The sequence below is a fragment of the Simochromis diagramma genome, unplaced genomic scaffold (genome assembly GCF_900408965.1).
Source record: "Simochromis diagramma unplaced genomic scaffold, fSimDia1.1 OVJJ01000274.1, whole genome shotgun sequence".
Classification (NCBI taxonomy): Eukaryota; Metazoa; Chordata; class Actinopteri; order Cichliformes; family Cichlidae; genus Simochromis; species Simochromis diagramma.
In genome coordinates this window covers 193,821-209,375 of record NW_024387386.1, presented here as the reverse complement: position 1 = coordinate 209,375, position 15,555 = coordinate 193,821, and the positions used below count along the sequence as shown (strand labels likewise).

General features: G+C 42.0%; 1 protein-coding gene across 2 annotated transcripts; it reads right to left on the bottom strand.

Annotated features, from left to right (window-relative positions):
• Positions 1-2,875: 2,875 nt before the first annotated feature.
• capga (capping protein (actin filament), gelsolin-like a) lies at positions 2,876-15,555 on the bottom strand. 2 transcript variants are annotated; one of them, XM_040009802.1, is made up of 9 exons: positions 15,425-15,555; positions 8,671-8,864; positions 5,935-6,089; positions 5,343-5,501; positions 4,985-5,134; positions 4,696-4,782; positions 4,475-4,607; positions 3,502-3,593; positions 2,876-3,303 (listed from the first exon to the last, which is right to left on the bottom strand). In XM_040009802.1, exons 2-9 carry the CDS (start codon positions 8,861-8,863, stop codon positions 3,238-3,240), a joined length of 1,035 nt encoding a protein of 344 aa, XP_039865736.1. In that variant the 5' UTR covers position 8,864; positions 15,425-15,555; the 3' UTR covers positions 2,876-3,237. The 2 variants fall into 2 exon arrangements, with proteins under 2 accessions (XP_039865736.1, XP_039865735.1); XM_040009801.1 differs by lacking the exon at positions 15,425-15,555 and adding an exon at positions 13,109-13,884.

Genomic DNA, 15,555 nt, shown 5'->3' with positions numbered 1-15,555 from the left:
CTCCGTAACCAAGGGCGCTGTGAGGGTATAATGGCGTGATTTTTTCTTTTTATGACTGCAGTAAATTTCAGGTTATGACTGGGAGGGAAACAGATACTCTGTGTGGCTGTTGGTAAACTGTATATGCAGCAGGAGTGTTAAGAGTCATTTACAGTATCTGTGCTTTATAAACTTCAGTTGTTGCAAAAAATCATAAAAGATAAAGAGTCTTCAAACAGTAAAAAAATGTGATTTCACTTCTTACTGCATCACTGGACTCAGTCTGACTGTAGTGAAACTGAATCCTAGCAACTCTTATCTTTGCCTTGACACATATTACACAAATGTGATATATGACGCGCCACTGTTTACAGTAACTGGTCCCATCTTGTCTATAACACTCATCATGTGGATGAATTTCATGGTCATCACTGTTCTTTTTCTGGGCTGGACTGATCATCCAGCATAGATCTTTAACGACTTTCAAATGCACATATTTCAATCTATTTAGGATTTTCTCTCATCCACACAGGCTCTAATATTTGGTCACATGTTCCTTAGCAAGTTGCACCTCGACCAGATGCTTCTCGTAGCCATCAACAAGCCTCTGACTTTATTCTAGCTGCATATTTAACTGAATTGGTAGAGTTTGTTTAAATTAGTTGGTTTTCTGGCGTGAACACTGCTTTTAAGATTAGTTCCCAAAAGTTCAGTAAGGTTGGCATCAGCGCTCTGAGAGACGTCAACATGCAAAAGACACCACATAACCGTCAGCCCCGCTTATTAAAAAGACTTCAGTGACTTAGTATAAAGCCATCTTTCAGGAATGACTATATTTCTTTCATTTCATTATTTTTGTTGTTTTTTTGTTTTTAAGTAAATCTTCATGTGAAGCACTTTGTAACTCTGTGATGAAAGGTGCTAAATAAATACTTATTAGAACTGAAAAGACAAAAAACCACACACTACAGTTCTACATCTACATTTTACATAATGTGGGATTTGTTTTTATGTCTTTATTTCCTTTTGCTTAACAGCAGATTATGAGTCGAAGAAGTTACTGATTATGTCAAAAACATCCATTGACTGGACTCACAACGTCCCGAGCGGATGCAATTTGGAAGGGTATTGCATGGTGTCAAAAAAGGCCGAAAAATAGGAGCTTCCATTGAAAATGACTCAAGGCATGCACATCTGGATGTCTTCAGCATTACATGCAGAAACGTCAGAGAAACACATGCTTCCCTGTATGTATCATCAGCGCGCTGCCCTTTATTCCCCTTTAGTCATCAGTGTTACATCTCGCTGCACTGTGCAAAATGAAACAGGCATATGAGAAGGAGAGGATTACTTTTAATAACCAGGAGAAGAAGAAAGGTTACAGTCAGCTATACTTGGTCCAAATTAGATTTTTAAAGTGGGGTCCTTATTCCTGGAGTTTTTGCCTAAATCATTGTGGGTTTCTTCCACCGCCTGGTTATCTGTGACTTCAAGGTCAGAGTGTCATTATGCAAGCCGCCGAGCCTTACGCTGTTTCTGTTTGTATACAATAAAACCAATCTAGTGTAAACTATTAGCCGCTGAGTTTTTTTCCCTTTTGAACAAACTTCAGTTTGCCTTTTAAGTCAGGTGGAGATTAAACCTGAATAAATCATCCTGCAAGAGAACATTCGTGAATTTTCTAACCTTCAGCAGCAGCGTAACCTAAAATATGATCAAATGTTTCCACAGTTGGTGTAAGAGAACCAAATTCAGCGATTCAGTCCGACTTCAAAAGCATACTTGACTGAAAATGAATCTCTGCATTAAAACAACAACAGCAAAAAACAGCAACCTTTCATAATCTCCTATAATGAGTTTGAACATCAGCAGTCTGCAGTAAGAAAGACTGGGTACAAATCAGGGGAATTCAAAATACCTGGTCCTTCCCTGAGAGTGGCTGACCAGCACAAATCACTCTGAGAACAAGACGTGTGATAGCCTGGGAGGCCACACAGAGCTCAGAGTAGCTTCTAAGCAGACAAATCAGAAAGCTGTCTGAGTAACACTTAGTAGCTGTAGTTAAATAACTAAACCAAAGGTTTTTGGTTATAGCAGAATAAACATCAGCATCAGAGGCTGATCCCCTCTGAGACACATCTGGAGGTGGGAGATTCTTTGGGTCTGTTTCAACGCGCCTGCTGATTATTAAAGAAGCAATGACCTTTGTGCTATGCCAGGTAGCCATTAAGAGAAAATGCCAGGGCATGTTAATCTAAGTAGGAAATAGGTCATGGAGCCACACAGGGACTGGTCAAAGAGGAATGATGACAGCATTTTTGGAAGTGAGTGAAGGAAACAATTACTGGCATTTTTTTAGTCCCACAGCTGGTTTATTGTGAATACTCCAAGTCACGGACATGGAATAATGAAGGCCTGATAATATTGTCCTCTCAGATTATTTAGGGTTTCCTCTTCACCCCCTTTTTAATAGTTGCGTGAAAATAATCTTGACGTCGTGTTTGTGCAAAAATACAAATTTGATTTCCCTGCAGCTGAAGCCGAACAGGCAAAAGGTAAAACAGTATATATAACTGTCCTTTCAAAAAGTCCTTTATGTAAAAGTATGCTACATATTACTCAGCAGTAAATGCAATGCCCCCTGTGACCGACTTAATAATGCCAGATTGTTTAATCGCCAATTATTGTGGTCTATAGTTAATTATTAATAGTGTGTTATTATACAGTCGGGTGTAATATTTGTGCAGCCGTGGCAGCAGTAAGGGCATAGTTTAGAATAAAGGTTATATAAAGTCCACAGTTGTGGGTGGAGACGTGACTGATAAGCATCAGATAATTTCTCCACATGATGACTGGGGGAGGGGGGGTAAAAAAAAAAAAAATCAGCACAACTTCCTCCTGTATAAACCACAGTTTTACATTTATTTTTGAAATGCAGGCAAAGCTGGGACACCATTGAACCAATGTAAAAAAAAAAAAAAAAGCACATCTCATTTACTTGAGTTATATCTAATATTTCTCCTTATATCCTTTTTCTGTTGCTACAAGGAGCTTTTTTTTTTTTTTATAAAAGTGGCATCACATCTCTGATTCTACCAAAGTACAAGGCAAGAGGCAGCTTACTGTCAGCCTTACAAGTATGTACATACAAGTCAGTATATATGTATCTTTAAAAAAAACAAAGCGATGCATTTTGTAACAGGTGCTCTCTCAGGATGCGCAGCCTCGTCTCCATGTGCAGGATTCCCAGCGAAAGGCTCAGTTCCAGTTTTTGAAGAACTGCTTGAAGATGATGGTCTCCTTTCCCTGTGGCAGGATTTCCACCTGTAGTGCAACGCACATAAAACTTTACTGCTTACTGCTTATATAAAAGACCTTACAGTTGACATCATAAACTCACACGTCAGATCTGTGGCTGTAAAAATAGAAACAAAGAGGTTGTACGAGCTTTCCTGTCTACAGTAAAGAAAGACGCTTGACTGGTTTGCGGTGTTTAACATGAGCAGCTTTTAGCAGCCGTACCTGTGTTTTCATGTGAGGGTAATTCATTTGTTCGATGAATTTGTCCGCCATCTGCAGGGCCATGTCCTTCTCCTCATCGTTGGCTCCGTTACCTGATGATTAAACGAGCTAATGTTAATTAGCAGCTCTGTTTGAGAGCTTTTTCGCACACAGAGTAACTTTCAGGGTAACTTTCGATATCAGGCGTGGTACAAGCTGCCACGATGAACAAATTGTTGAACAAAAGGTCCCTGAGCACATTTGCAAAAAATACTGACCCAGATACGAAGCAGCAAACAGCTCGTGGTGCTTTTACACCACAGCAGCCCTTTTCTAAAGTAAAATCGTACAGAAACACGGGTGTTTAATGACTTTAATGAGGTTTTGATTGCATTTATTATTTTATGAGCTATAATAGTTAATGTGAAAGAGGTCAGTTAATACAGTCTGATTTTCACATGCATCAGCCAACTTGGTGACCTTAATAGCTACTTTATGGCTCTGACAGTTTTTTAAAATCAACCTTGGAGCTGCTCTCACTATAGTTGTGGCAGAAATTTGGGGCTTCAGTTTTTTAACGAGTTTTTTTTGCCGTTTGCTGTGTGTTCAGAGATGCTCTTCTGCTCACTTTGAACTTTAGCAAGTAGCTTTGATCATCTTTACACCCCTAAATGCACTGAGTTGCTGTCATGCGATTCACCGATTAGGTGCACCTGATGAGATGTTGGGTGAGTGCATGTTTCTATGATGTTTATTTGCGTTTGGTGTGTTGTCTGATCAGTTCAGAGATGACAGTGTGAAGCTGTAGAAACCCCGCTGTAGCTCTTTAAGAAACCCTTACTCCGATCACATGTAAGCAGGTCCTCAGACTCACCTCCTCGTGAAACTGCCAATCATTATTTCTGACTGCGTTCATTACAATTTCATTTCATCAGATATCAAATTTGAGGAGGTGGCGAGTTTGCCGCTTCGAGTTTGAGTAGCAGCTCCTCACCTTTCCAGACGAAGATCTTTCCGTTGGAGCCGTTGTCCAGGATGAAGCAGTCGTCACGAATCAGCAGCTCCTGGAGAAACGGGCTCTTATCGGACACTTTAGTTGTTGTCATGGAACCGGTGGCATCAGACACCTGATGAGTGAGCATACAGTGAACAGTGATGGAAAAGGTGGTTTTAAAACGTCAACCTTGTGTATATAGTTCTGCATATAGAGCTTACCTTGTAGAGGGAGGCTATGTTGGAGGCGTCTGCTTTGCTGTCCTCTTCTGGCGTGCTCTCTGGCAAAGTCGGAGTCTGTCCTAGGACCTGCACAGCAGCACAAAAACATCTTATGAGGACTACAAAGAGAAGCTTTTTTTTAAAAAAACAAAAAAAACAACAACCCAAAAACCAAACCAAAACAAATAGATTTTTTTTTTTTATGTAATTATTGACTTGGAAATGGAAAAAAAAAAACCATCCTTCCTGAATAAAACAATCGGATGACAAATCAGGAAAACTTATTTACTCTGATCATTTCCTCCGGCTCTTCCCCCTCGTTTGCATCCACAATGCGGGCTTTACCGTGTCGGTCTATGTCGCGGATCAGCGTGGCGATCTCGCGCACCTTTTGCTTCTCGAAGATGTTGGCTTGTGAGCCGGTCCAGGACACAATCGTCTGGGTACAATTATCAACATTAGATCAGCACAACGTGGTAAAAGTGGCACTTTATTTTATTTGCAAGTTGCAGTAAAAAAGCGAAACAAACTGGTTATTGTGTAGCGCGTTAGTGTATAGCTCTGACACATTTTAGAAGAGCAAATGATTCTGTGGCGTTTGGCTGCACCTCTCCCCGGCATGTCCTCCTTTTGATAGATTATCTCACCGTTCCGAGATCGAGGATGAAGCAGTCTCCCTTGTTGAAGCTCTTCCAGGACAGCTCCACCTCTTTGGCACGGATGTTGCGCTTTCCTTTGATCTGGTACAACCTCTGCACGGTGCCAGAGCCCTGAGCCCTCCTGAAACCTGACTCCACACCACCCTCCTGTGAGGAGAAGCAGAATCATCACTTGGACTGAACTTTCATGGTAGTTTATTTTTTTAATGTTTTACGACAGCTGACTTTTTGGACGAGCGATTTCAGCCTTAACGTTGATTCATTTTAACAAGCTCAGATTGCTACCTGTAAAGAAGTCACAAGAAGCTCTAAAATGATAAAATTTGTTATTTATGTAACCAAGGATGTACCTGAGGTGGCCAAATCTACACAGACCTGACCACCTCAATCTCCTAAAAATAAAATAATAAAATTAAAAAGTCATACGGTACAGAATATTGTATTTTAAAGCTTGCTGTTGCTTGTTTTAAATGGCAGTGCACAGTTCAGTGCAGCACACGTATGCTGTGGTAATAAAGTTACTGGCATTTTCAATTTTAGGCATCCAAACACGTCGCTGTTTCCAGCACCACCTGCTCACCTTGTAGCTGACCCCTCGGGGGAAGAGCTCCATGAACTCCAGAGTCTCGAAGCCCTGAACGTGCCTGTGCTGAATAGGGTCTCCACCCAGAAAATTATCCAGCTGGGTGGCCAGCATGGCACAAGCTACCTGCTCATCTCGAGACGATTTTTCACCTGGAACAAGGGGGTGGAGCACAGGTCACTGAAAAGCATGTTCTTCCTGTACAAAAACTCAGTTTATTTATAAAGGATTGGGGATGTGAGAAACCAAGTTTGGGAAAAAGCTGAAAAACTGCTCTGGACCTGTTGCTGCAAGTTTAACTTATGAGCATGATGTAAAATAAAACAGTCTATCTTTAGCCTCGGCTGGTAGCCCACAGTTGGGTTTAAACTGTTCACACCAATTAGAATTTGTTCTCACTTTATGGCAGATTTCCCAAAGCATTCAGTAAGATATTAATACGTTCGACCAGCTGAGGTGAAGTTTGTGATGATAAATCCGCCTCAGTGCATCCAGTAGGAGCTGCTTCGACTACTTGAGTCACTTTCTGATTATAATTTGAACTCCTACAAATTCAAAACGTATTTACTTCTGTATTTTGTGATGTCAGAGTTGAAGCTGACTTCTCATTATACTAAAGCTAGGAGACGGTGCGAAAATTAGCCTACAGAGAGTGGTGCCACACATTTTCCTGGACATTCAGGTTATCTGTGGACCTCTAGTGCATCATCTAGCCCTACGGCCACAAAGCACTGTTAGCTCTGCAAATAACATATGAGTACTGCTACATGTGCTACCAGACTTACAGACAGTTTGTACCGCCAGGCCAATCAGGCTTCTTAACATATCTAAATATTACACACTGCATATTTGCTTTCTTGCTTCTCTGCACATTGTCTTATTTCTTGTACTGCTTACATAAGACTGATTGCACCTAAACCTTTACTCCTACTCTAGACTAAAGCTAATTTTAACTTCACCAGTAAAACTAAGTATTAATACTTAAACAGGGGTCAGGAACAACTGTGGGCTGGCCAAACAGCTTTAATTAAAGGAAATAAATCTATAATCTAAAACGGTTCTTCCAAAAATAGCTGGAACAGTGTGAATTTATTTTGTCGTCTCTGGTTTCCTGTGACAAATAAGCACGAGGAGTTTTCAAGAAAGCCACAGTCTGCTTCTTCTTCTGCAGAATTACACTTTAACATACAGGGCATAATAAAAAAGAAGAAGAAAAAAAAACACGAGTTTCTTACCAGGTCTTCAAATAATGTCAATACAACTTCAGATGAGCAACAACATATTACTCATTAGACTGTGTCCTTATTTATTTAACAAAAACTGAGCCAAAGTGTAGAAGCAGTGTGTGAAAAACTTAATCCACCCAAAGATTGGGTAGTTTGTCGACCCACCTTTAGCAACAGTAACTTGAAGTAATGGTTTCTGTATGACTATCAGTGCCTCACATTGTTTCCATTCTTATTTGCAGCATTGCTTCATTTCATTGAGGGCGCTCAAAAGCATTAAAATAAGGTTGAGGTTTGCCTTGCAGCACCTTAATTCTTTTCTTTTCCAACCATTTTGCTGTAGGTTTGCTGCTGTGCTTGGCATCATTGTCCTGTTGCATGACCCAGTTTCAGTCGTGCTTTAGCTGTCAGACAGACGGCCTTAAGTTTGACTCTAGAATACTTTAGTACACAGAGGAGTTCATGTGTGACTCAATGACTGCACGTTGCCCAGTTCCTGTGGCTGCAAAACAAACCCAAATCATCACCCCTCAACCACTGAGCTTCACAGTTGGTATGAGGTGTTTGTGATGATCTTGCTTGTAATTTCTCTGAACTTGTTTCCAGTTGAATCTAAATAATCTTTCTCACTGTAGACTGGAATGCCTTTATAACTCTTCCTTGATGGGCAACAACAGTTGCTTCTCCAAGACCACTTCTGACATCTTTTCTCTTTGGCATCATGTTAACACAGACCCGAGTGCCAGGTCTGATCAGTTAATCAAGTGCATTTGATTATCAGCACCTGGCTGCTACTTACCCTCTTTGTTTATGTGGAAGCACTAAACGTTTGCTTAGCGTTTCACACACTGCTTCGCATCGATATCCTCTTTTCAAATAGCAGCTTTATTATTTACCTGTATCCAACATATTTAGTGGAAATCTGTAAATTGTACCTATTATAAAAAACCCCAAACAGGTTATACTCTCTAATCAGGGGCTGGTACGACTGATTAAAAAAAGCTGAACTAAACAAACGGTGGACATACAAAGACACCGCCGGTCCATCAAGAGGAGGAGGAGGGAGGATTAACAGAGGTGCATGTTAGAGCGAAGAGAGGGCTCTCCAAGTTGTGACAATCAGCTTAGTGTTACCAAAGCACCGGATACATGCTGGAAACAACAGCCACATTTGAGTACTATAACAGTGCTCCTGTATTTTTAATGCTTCCCTCTGGACTCATTCCCTCATCATCCCTCTTCATCCAGCTTCTCTCGACACACAATGATGCATCAGGGCAGCAGAGTGTCTCGTGTGTCATCACCATCAGCGGGGTGGCTACTAGCCTTTCAGCCAGGGTTATGTGTGTAGCGAGCGCCAGACAATGCTTAGCTCTTTTACTGGGTGGAGTAAAATGAAATCAGATACTCTTCCATTGTTTTTCTCCAAGTAAAGTCAAGACTAGTTTGTGTTTGATTTGCATCGGGTAGCATGTTGCATAAGCCAGATGCGTCTTCAGTCTCTTACCTATCCACATGTGGAGGTCAGCTCCCTCCTCCCCGCGGTTATCCAGCACCAAATAGGAGTCTCCATTGAAGAAAGCTCCCACCTCAGAGGAATCTAGTGGCACCGCCTTCATCTTTTCTACTCTCCATACCCACAGGCCCTGCTGCCGGACCTCTGGGCTGAACTGACCTGGCACTGGCTTCAAGGGGAGCATACTACATGGAGAAAAGAACAAAGTAAAAAGGTGTTAGAAGAAAAAACAAATAAAGAGTAGGGAGCACGTGGGAAGCTTATCCATGGAGGACACCTGAGTCACACATCATGTCCCTTAAAGAAGGAAGAAGAAACAGGAAGTGGCAAAACAGTGTTGTGTAACTTGTTCTACATGGGAGCGCGTGCACGGATTTGGCTGGAGTAAGTAGAAGTAAAAGAGGAAGTTGAAGCCACAGTGTGTCTAAACGGAGCGGATTTACGTGACCTTTCTTGTCTACTCCTCAAAGCTGCCTAAATTCTCACTAAACTGACACTCCTCTCCACACTCAAGGAGAAGGTGCACTTCTGAATGTAGCTGGAGGTTGTTTGATTCGCTCTTACTGCAATCGTTCTAAGGCAACAGAACAGAGGCTGGAGACACTGTGATGAGTGTAATTATACCTCAAGTAGACACAAAGTGTGGGTTGTGTTGCTGCCTAAGGACCACAAGCTACATTACATGACTTTTATGCAACACGACACCAACGCAGCCGTAGCGCCACTGCACAAAAACAGTTGGTGTCGCAGGTAGGAATGAGGCCAGGTTGGACTCGCGTAATCGTGCCCCTCTTGTTTTTCATTAGCAACGAAAAATTTGTGGTTTTTTTGTAGTACACAAACAAGTGCGTCATCCAACCATACGCCCACGTCTTCCTGTCTTTGGTTGGTTTTTCTGGTTTGTCTCTTTGCACGAGAGCAGACGGTTAGCTTTGTAGGGGGATCAGATCACCAACGTCACCACCTTTCATGTCATTATCTCTCACTGTGCCTGACTGTATTTTTACATTGCATCTAAATTGTGGAAACTTGCAATCATATTTTTTATTGCTTGTACCTATTAGGGCTTCAGCAACACACGACCCAGAATTGGACAAGTGGAAAATGGAGATAAGGATGACGTTTGTCCCCTTCATGATATGTGTACTGTTCATTTCTGACCATCAGTCGGTTTTTATATGCTTGTTCAGTGTTATCCAGGTCACAGTGGTGAGGGTGCTGGAGCCTATTTGAAATGCCATAGAGTGGCGAGCGGGGAACACCCTGGACAGGTCCCTAGTTTATTGCCAACATACTACTACATACTTGCCCTATTAACCAAACTATTATGTATATATTGGTTAATAGGACAAGTATTTAAGTTTTATTTTGTTACAAAGAAATAAAAAAGGCAATAGATCACACTGGAAAGGCTTGAAGTGTCTTTTTTTTGGGAGCTTTCAAGCACATCAGAGTTGTCCTTGGCCGGGGCGGCGACTCATTGGATCATGCGAGTGAAGGTTTGCTCTTTTGTAAGGTAAGGGTGATTAAGTCAGCAATCTTTATCTACTGAAAAAGACCAAGAGATATTTTGAAAGCTCTGGGACGGTGGCCATTTCTTTAGGTTAGTGAACTTTCACGCAACAAGAATTATGTTGTTTAAACAGAAAAACAGAAACTGTAACTTAAGTGATGGCCAGCTTCCTTGCTCTACAGTTTTCAGCAAGATCTTCTGGATGAAGACAGACCATGCTGAAGTTGACTTTGTTGGAGTGATGACTTGAGGAATACCCTTGCCAGCTGCTAAAAGCAGCACAAAACTATATAAAGGAACCGTAAACAAAATTATTTGGAATTAATTTTGCAATGACTCACAGGAAAAGGACACAGAAGCCAAAACCCAGGTTTTAATCCAAGCAGGAGTCAAAAGCAGAAGGTAAGGTTGATAAAATATGCCAAGAACACACAGGAATGTCCTTAAAAAGCCAACAATGGATGAGGAACAAAGAAAACAATAACGGGAACTTGAAGGTCGGCGACGTCATAGCTTATCAGGTCGACGATCGACCACAGTTGCATTGATTGTATTACTGCAGTTAGCTTGAGATATGAAGGCCACACCCATATAACGAGGAAGTTAACCAATAGGACCACTCGACTCCATGATCAACATTTCAAAATTCTTTCTTTACAATTTTGTACAAACTCTGTGAACCTTGAGATTCTTGTGTCACTGACTTTGCTGAATGGCTGAAATGCTGAAACTGTAAATAGTATGCATGAAGGTAATACTGTGAAAAAATATATAAAAGGCGCTGTAAAATGACAGTGACTTTGAGTATAATTTGGATAAACTTATGTGATCACTGTAAGTTTCACTAAAATGAGACCAACAGCGCAGGAAAAAGCAGAGATTCTTGTGAATTGGGAATAAACGGACGACAATGCCATGGCACGAGCTCATGAGCTAAAACTAGAAAACACGAGATCGTGTCAGGAATATTTGATAACGGTGATAAACAGAATCAGCCTGACAACTGACGAGTGCAAAGCTGATCAGGCTTAACATCATGACCACTGACAGGTGAACGGACAACATTGATTACCTCTTCAGCATAGCACCTGTTAGTGGGCGTGATGTATCAAGCAAGTGAACATTTTATCCTCAAAGATGTGTTAGAAGCAGGAAAAATGGCCAAGTGTAAAGATTTCAACAAGTTTGATTAAGGCCAAACTGTGATGCTTGACGACTGGGTCAGAGCATCTCCAAAACTGCAGATCTTGTAGCATGTTCTCATTCTGCAGTCAGTATCTATTAAAAGTGATCCAAGAAAGGAACAATGGTGAACCAGTAACAGGGTGATTTCAAACAGATGAGCTGCTGTAGTTTAGATTACCTAAAAATATAATTCTGGTTTAAATAGAAAGATGTGAGAGTGCACAGAGGATAACCGTTTGTTGTGTAGGGCGCTGCATAGCTGCAGACTAGTTAGGATACCCGTGCTGACCCCTGTCCACCACCGAAAGCGACAACAAAGAGCATGTGAGCATCAGAATGGGACCACAGAGCAATGAAAGAAAGCGCCCTGGACATATAGGGGATTTTCCCATACGTCACTGAAGTATGTGCAAATGACTAGACCTTCTGCCCCTCCCTTTCCTCCTTTCTAAATAGCAGGATAATGCCACAAAGCAGAAATGGTTCAGGAATGGTTTGAGGAGCACAACGAGCTTGAGGTGTCGACTTGTCCTCCAAAGTCCTCAGATCTCAATCCAGTCGAGCATTTGCTGGACGTGCTGGACAAACAAACCTGATCAATGACGGCCCCACCTTGCAGCTTACAGAATTTAAAGCATCTGTTGCTAACATCTTGGTGCCAGATACCACAGCACACTTCAGAGGTCGAGTGGAGTCCATGATCAAAGGATGTTTTGGCACCAAAAGGAGACCAACACAATATTAGGTAGGTGTTCATAATGTTATGCCTGACTGGTGTATACTAAGCAGACTGAATTCCTAACTGACCACAGGTGTGGTACCAAAGGGTGGGAAACAGAACAGAGACCTCAAAATAAACAGGAAGTGGCTAAACAGTAGCTGATGATGAGACAACTGGTTTCAATGGCCAAAAATCAACTTTCAAGATGTCAAAGATAAATACTGATAAATATTAACTTCAGTGTCGATGACAAGCGAGAAGAAAGACTTCCCAGCTTTTATATAATCTTTATCATATTGATGCATGCTGATGTATATCTGCAGCTTCGCATATTCATCATCAACCTTATAAAAATGTTTCACAACGTCAAGAAGCTCTGGGGTTGTTTTTTTTTCTTGCGATAAAACTAATTAAAAAAAGGTGGCAAACTTATGGGTGTCATAACACATTCAGGGTGAGCCCCAACGGGCATTTAGATAAACATCCGTTTATAAAATAAAGCACGGGTGGAGCACTTACACTTTAACGCTTTCTTTTAGCTCTATCATCATATAAGTGAGAAGTTTTTGTTTTAACTGTGCTGCTACAGAGGCAACGGGAAGATAAAGGGAGGCTGGAAACAAGCAATTAGTTTAATTATAGGGATTAGAGTCAAGTGATGATCCAACATGTAAGAAGCTGCTCCCAGCGCTACTGCGTTATGTGTCTTAAAACAACTCATTTGGCAGCAGAAAACAGCGCATCTATCAGTGCTGACTATCGGCACTGTGGTCAGACTAACAGGATGTCAACATGCTCTTAAAACTCAGCATTATTTTTGTAAACTGTCAATCGAGCAAACAGCGCAGTGAAGTGAGCGTTTGAACATATATACTGAGTAGTGTAGAGGGGGTGCAGGGAAACGGAGAAAGGCGGCACATGCAGAGGCCACTGGGTTAAGGTTACAGTGCTTGGACAGCCGCTTGAAGAGTAAGTAAGGAGGCACAAATAAAAGCACCGGTCCACTTAACTGTATGATCTCCTCTGGTACCTCCGGCATGCTGTCTGACTCCAGGTCCATTCTGCGTGTCCACTGGAGTGTGTGTTGTGTGTTTGAGGTTGTAAGATATCGAGGGGTCTGACGAGGAGGAGTGTTTGAGCTCACCTGGCCTTGTTAGCTTATATGTGGGAGGTAACTGAAGCCGGAGTGATGAAAGCCTACCTGAGGCCCGAAGATAGGACGCTGTGTGTGTGTGGAGGTGGGGAGAGTCGGGTTCCTGGTTTCCTGGCTAAAGCTAAACACCAAGCTGATAATTACAGTGAGAGCGAGCTGCTGGCTTCTTCGTCTTTCCACTGTTTCCCCCTCCTCTATCGCATCTCTTCCCCTTGTCCCCATTTGTCCTCTTTAAAACAGGAGCGAAGGGCTGGTCTAAGCAAAGCATTTCTGTATCCAGCCTCTGAGGATCAGAGGGTAATTAGCAGCCAGTTGCCGATAAGTGTGAGCAGTTTGGAGATCTGAAGTATTCAGGTGTCTTAACACAATGCCATAATCTGCTCAGGAGCGTACGTCGCAGCAAATTCTACCCCAAGATAAGGCCCAAAAGCTACATGTCAGACTCTACAGGTCTCAGTTAGGATGGTAAATGTTAGAGTTCATGCCGGTAGAAAAACACTGAACAAGTATGGCTTCTGTGGACGGGCTGCCAGGGGAACGTGGACCATCAAGTCCTCCGTATGCCAAAGTATGCTAAAGTCAGACGTGTCTGACAGCTAAAGCTAATCTGGTTCATGCACGAGGGGAATGATCCAAGCACAGCAGTACATCTACAACAGAACAGCTGAAAAGGAAAATGATCAAGATGCTGCAGTGGCCCAGCGGCAACCACCCAAAATACTTTGTAACAATGAAGCCAAATGTAATGAAGTTAAAAAATATAAATAAGTATTCGCACAAAAGTAAGTCGACTTCATGAAACAGTCTGCACGAGGTGGGTCATGCATTAGCAGCCTGATGAAACTTAAAGAACATCCTCCCAGGAGGAGGTCTTGAAAGGGGCATCTTTTTAGTTACAGCATTAGGCTTAATTTTTTTTAATGACAATGTAAATAGTAATATAGAGAGAGTAACCTCAGAACTACAATTTTACTTTTCAAAACTAGCTCTGAAGCTAAGCTCATTTTTAAATTACAAGCCTGGCATCAAACTTCCAAAAACTGAAATCTGCTTCTTTTTTGTTTACTGCAGTTTCCATGAAACGTATAAATACCGACAGGCCTGTTTTTATTTCTCTTTTTCTTTCTTTCTTACTTCATTTTAGGTTTCTATTATTTTTCAAATTTGGGTATTGGTTTCATTCAAAATCATCTTTCACGTGCCTTTAAAACAGTGAGGGGTATTTTAAAATCAGTAGTTTCTCCTCTGGTCTATTTAATACGGAGCATAATAACTGAGCACTGTAATCTCTAAAATCCAGTCCAATCTTCTGCGGAGAAACAAAGCAAAACGAACTAAAGACGAGTTGCGGAGCAGAAAACGAGGTCGCTCGAGGGGTTAAAATGGTAAAAACGCAAAGATGCCCTCTTGGCCTTGTCCACTGAAGCATCAAGTGGCGCCTGGTTAGATGGAGAGGAGAGCCGACAGGGAGGGCTTAGATGGATACACAAGGTCAAAGATAGGCTGCTGGGGTCACTGAGCCAATCAGCCATTCATGCGGTGTTGGGCACACAATGAAATATGAGAGCGTACGACATGCAGGTGCACAGAGCATCAGGCGTGGAGAGACCTGAGAGCAATCTGTTAGTTGGCGACTGGTGAACAGGATGTGTGTGTATGTGTGTGTGTACGGTTCAGTGGGCTCTACGTTTATGAGAGTGAAATCAAGACAGAGTGATGGAGATACTGAGTGGACTGAAAAACAAATAGGGGTTAGAAAGGAAACAGTGTCATTTTAATTCAATGTGACAGCACGCTGCCTATGGTTTAAAGCCAAGGGTAGTTTACTTCCTTGTCTAAAGTAATGACACAGATTGGAAGTTGCTTCAGTGCCACACCCTAACCTCAAGGAAATTATTAGAAAGCTGTAAAAGGAAAGGAAATGAAAAACACGGGGCTTCCCTCGCTGCTAACTGTAAGAGCGTTGCAGTGAAAAAGGGCAAACTTTGAACGAAATGATGGACAGAGGTGAGTCCCACTGACGTGAAACTGAAGACTCATTGTCCAGGAGCAGGAATGTGCTGAGCAGACAGGGGAAAAGTACAGGGAAAAGGAAAAGTGGGAACAGAAAGAAGAAATCAGAGTGAAGAACTGTAGAGGGAAGCAAAAAAAACAAATCCGTGATAAGGCTTACCTTGGGAAGAGAGCTGGCGGTGGCACAAAACACGTCTGAGCAGGGAGTGGAGAGAAGAGCAGCAATGCAAGAAGCAGCACGACCTTAAACACACACAGTTAGGCAAGATATTTCCTGCCTCAGTCTGTGGC

Bases quoted from the DNA above. Each gene is read 5' to 3' on its own strand.
- capga (XM_040009801.1), bottom strand. From the start codon at position 13,158: ATGGACCTGGAGTCAGACAGCATGCCGGAGGTACCAGAGGAGATCATA. The intron at 5,502-5,934 runs GTGAGCAGGTGG...TTCTCCTCACAG, and splicing joins CCCGAGGGGTCAGCTACAAG to GAGGGTGGTGTGGAGTCAGG. The intron at 4,783-4,984 runs GTAAATAAGTTT...GCTGCTGTGCAG, and splicing joins AGCCGGAGGAAATGATCAGA to GTCCTAGGACAGACTCCGAC.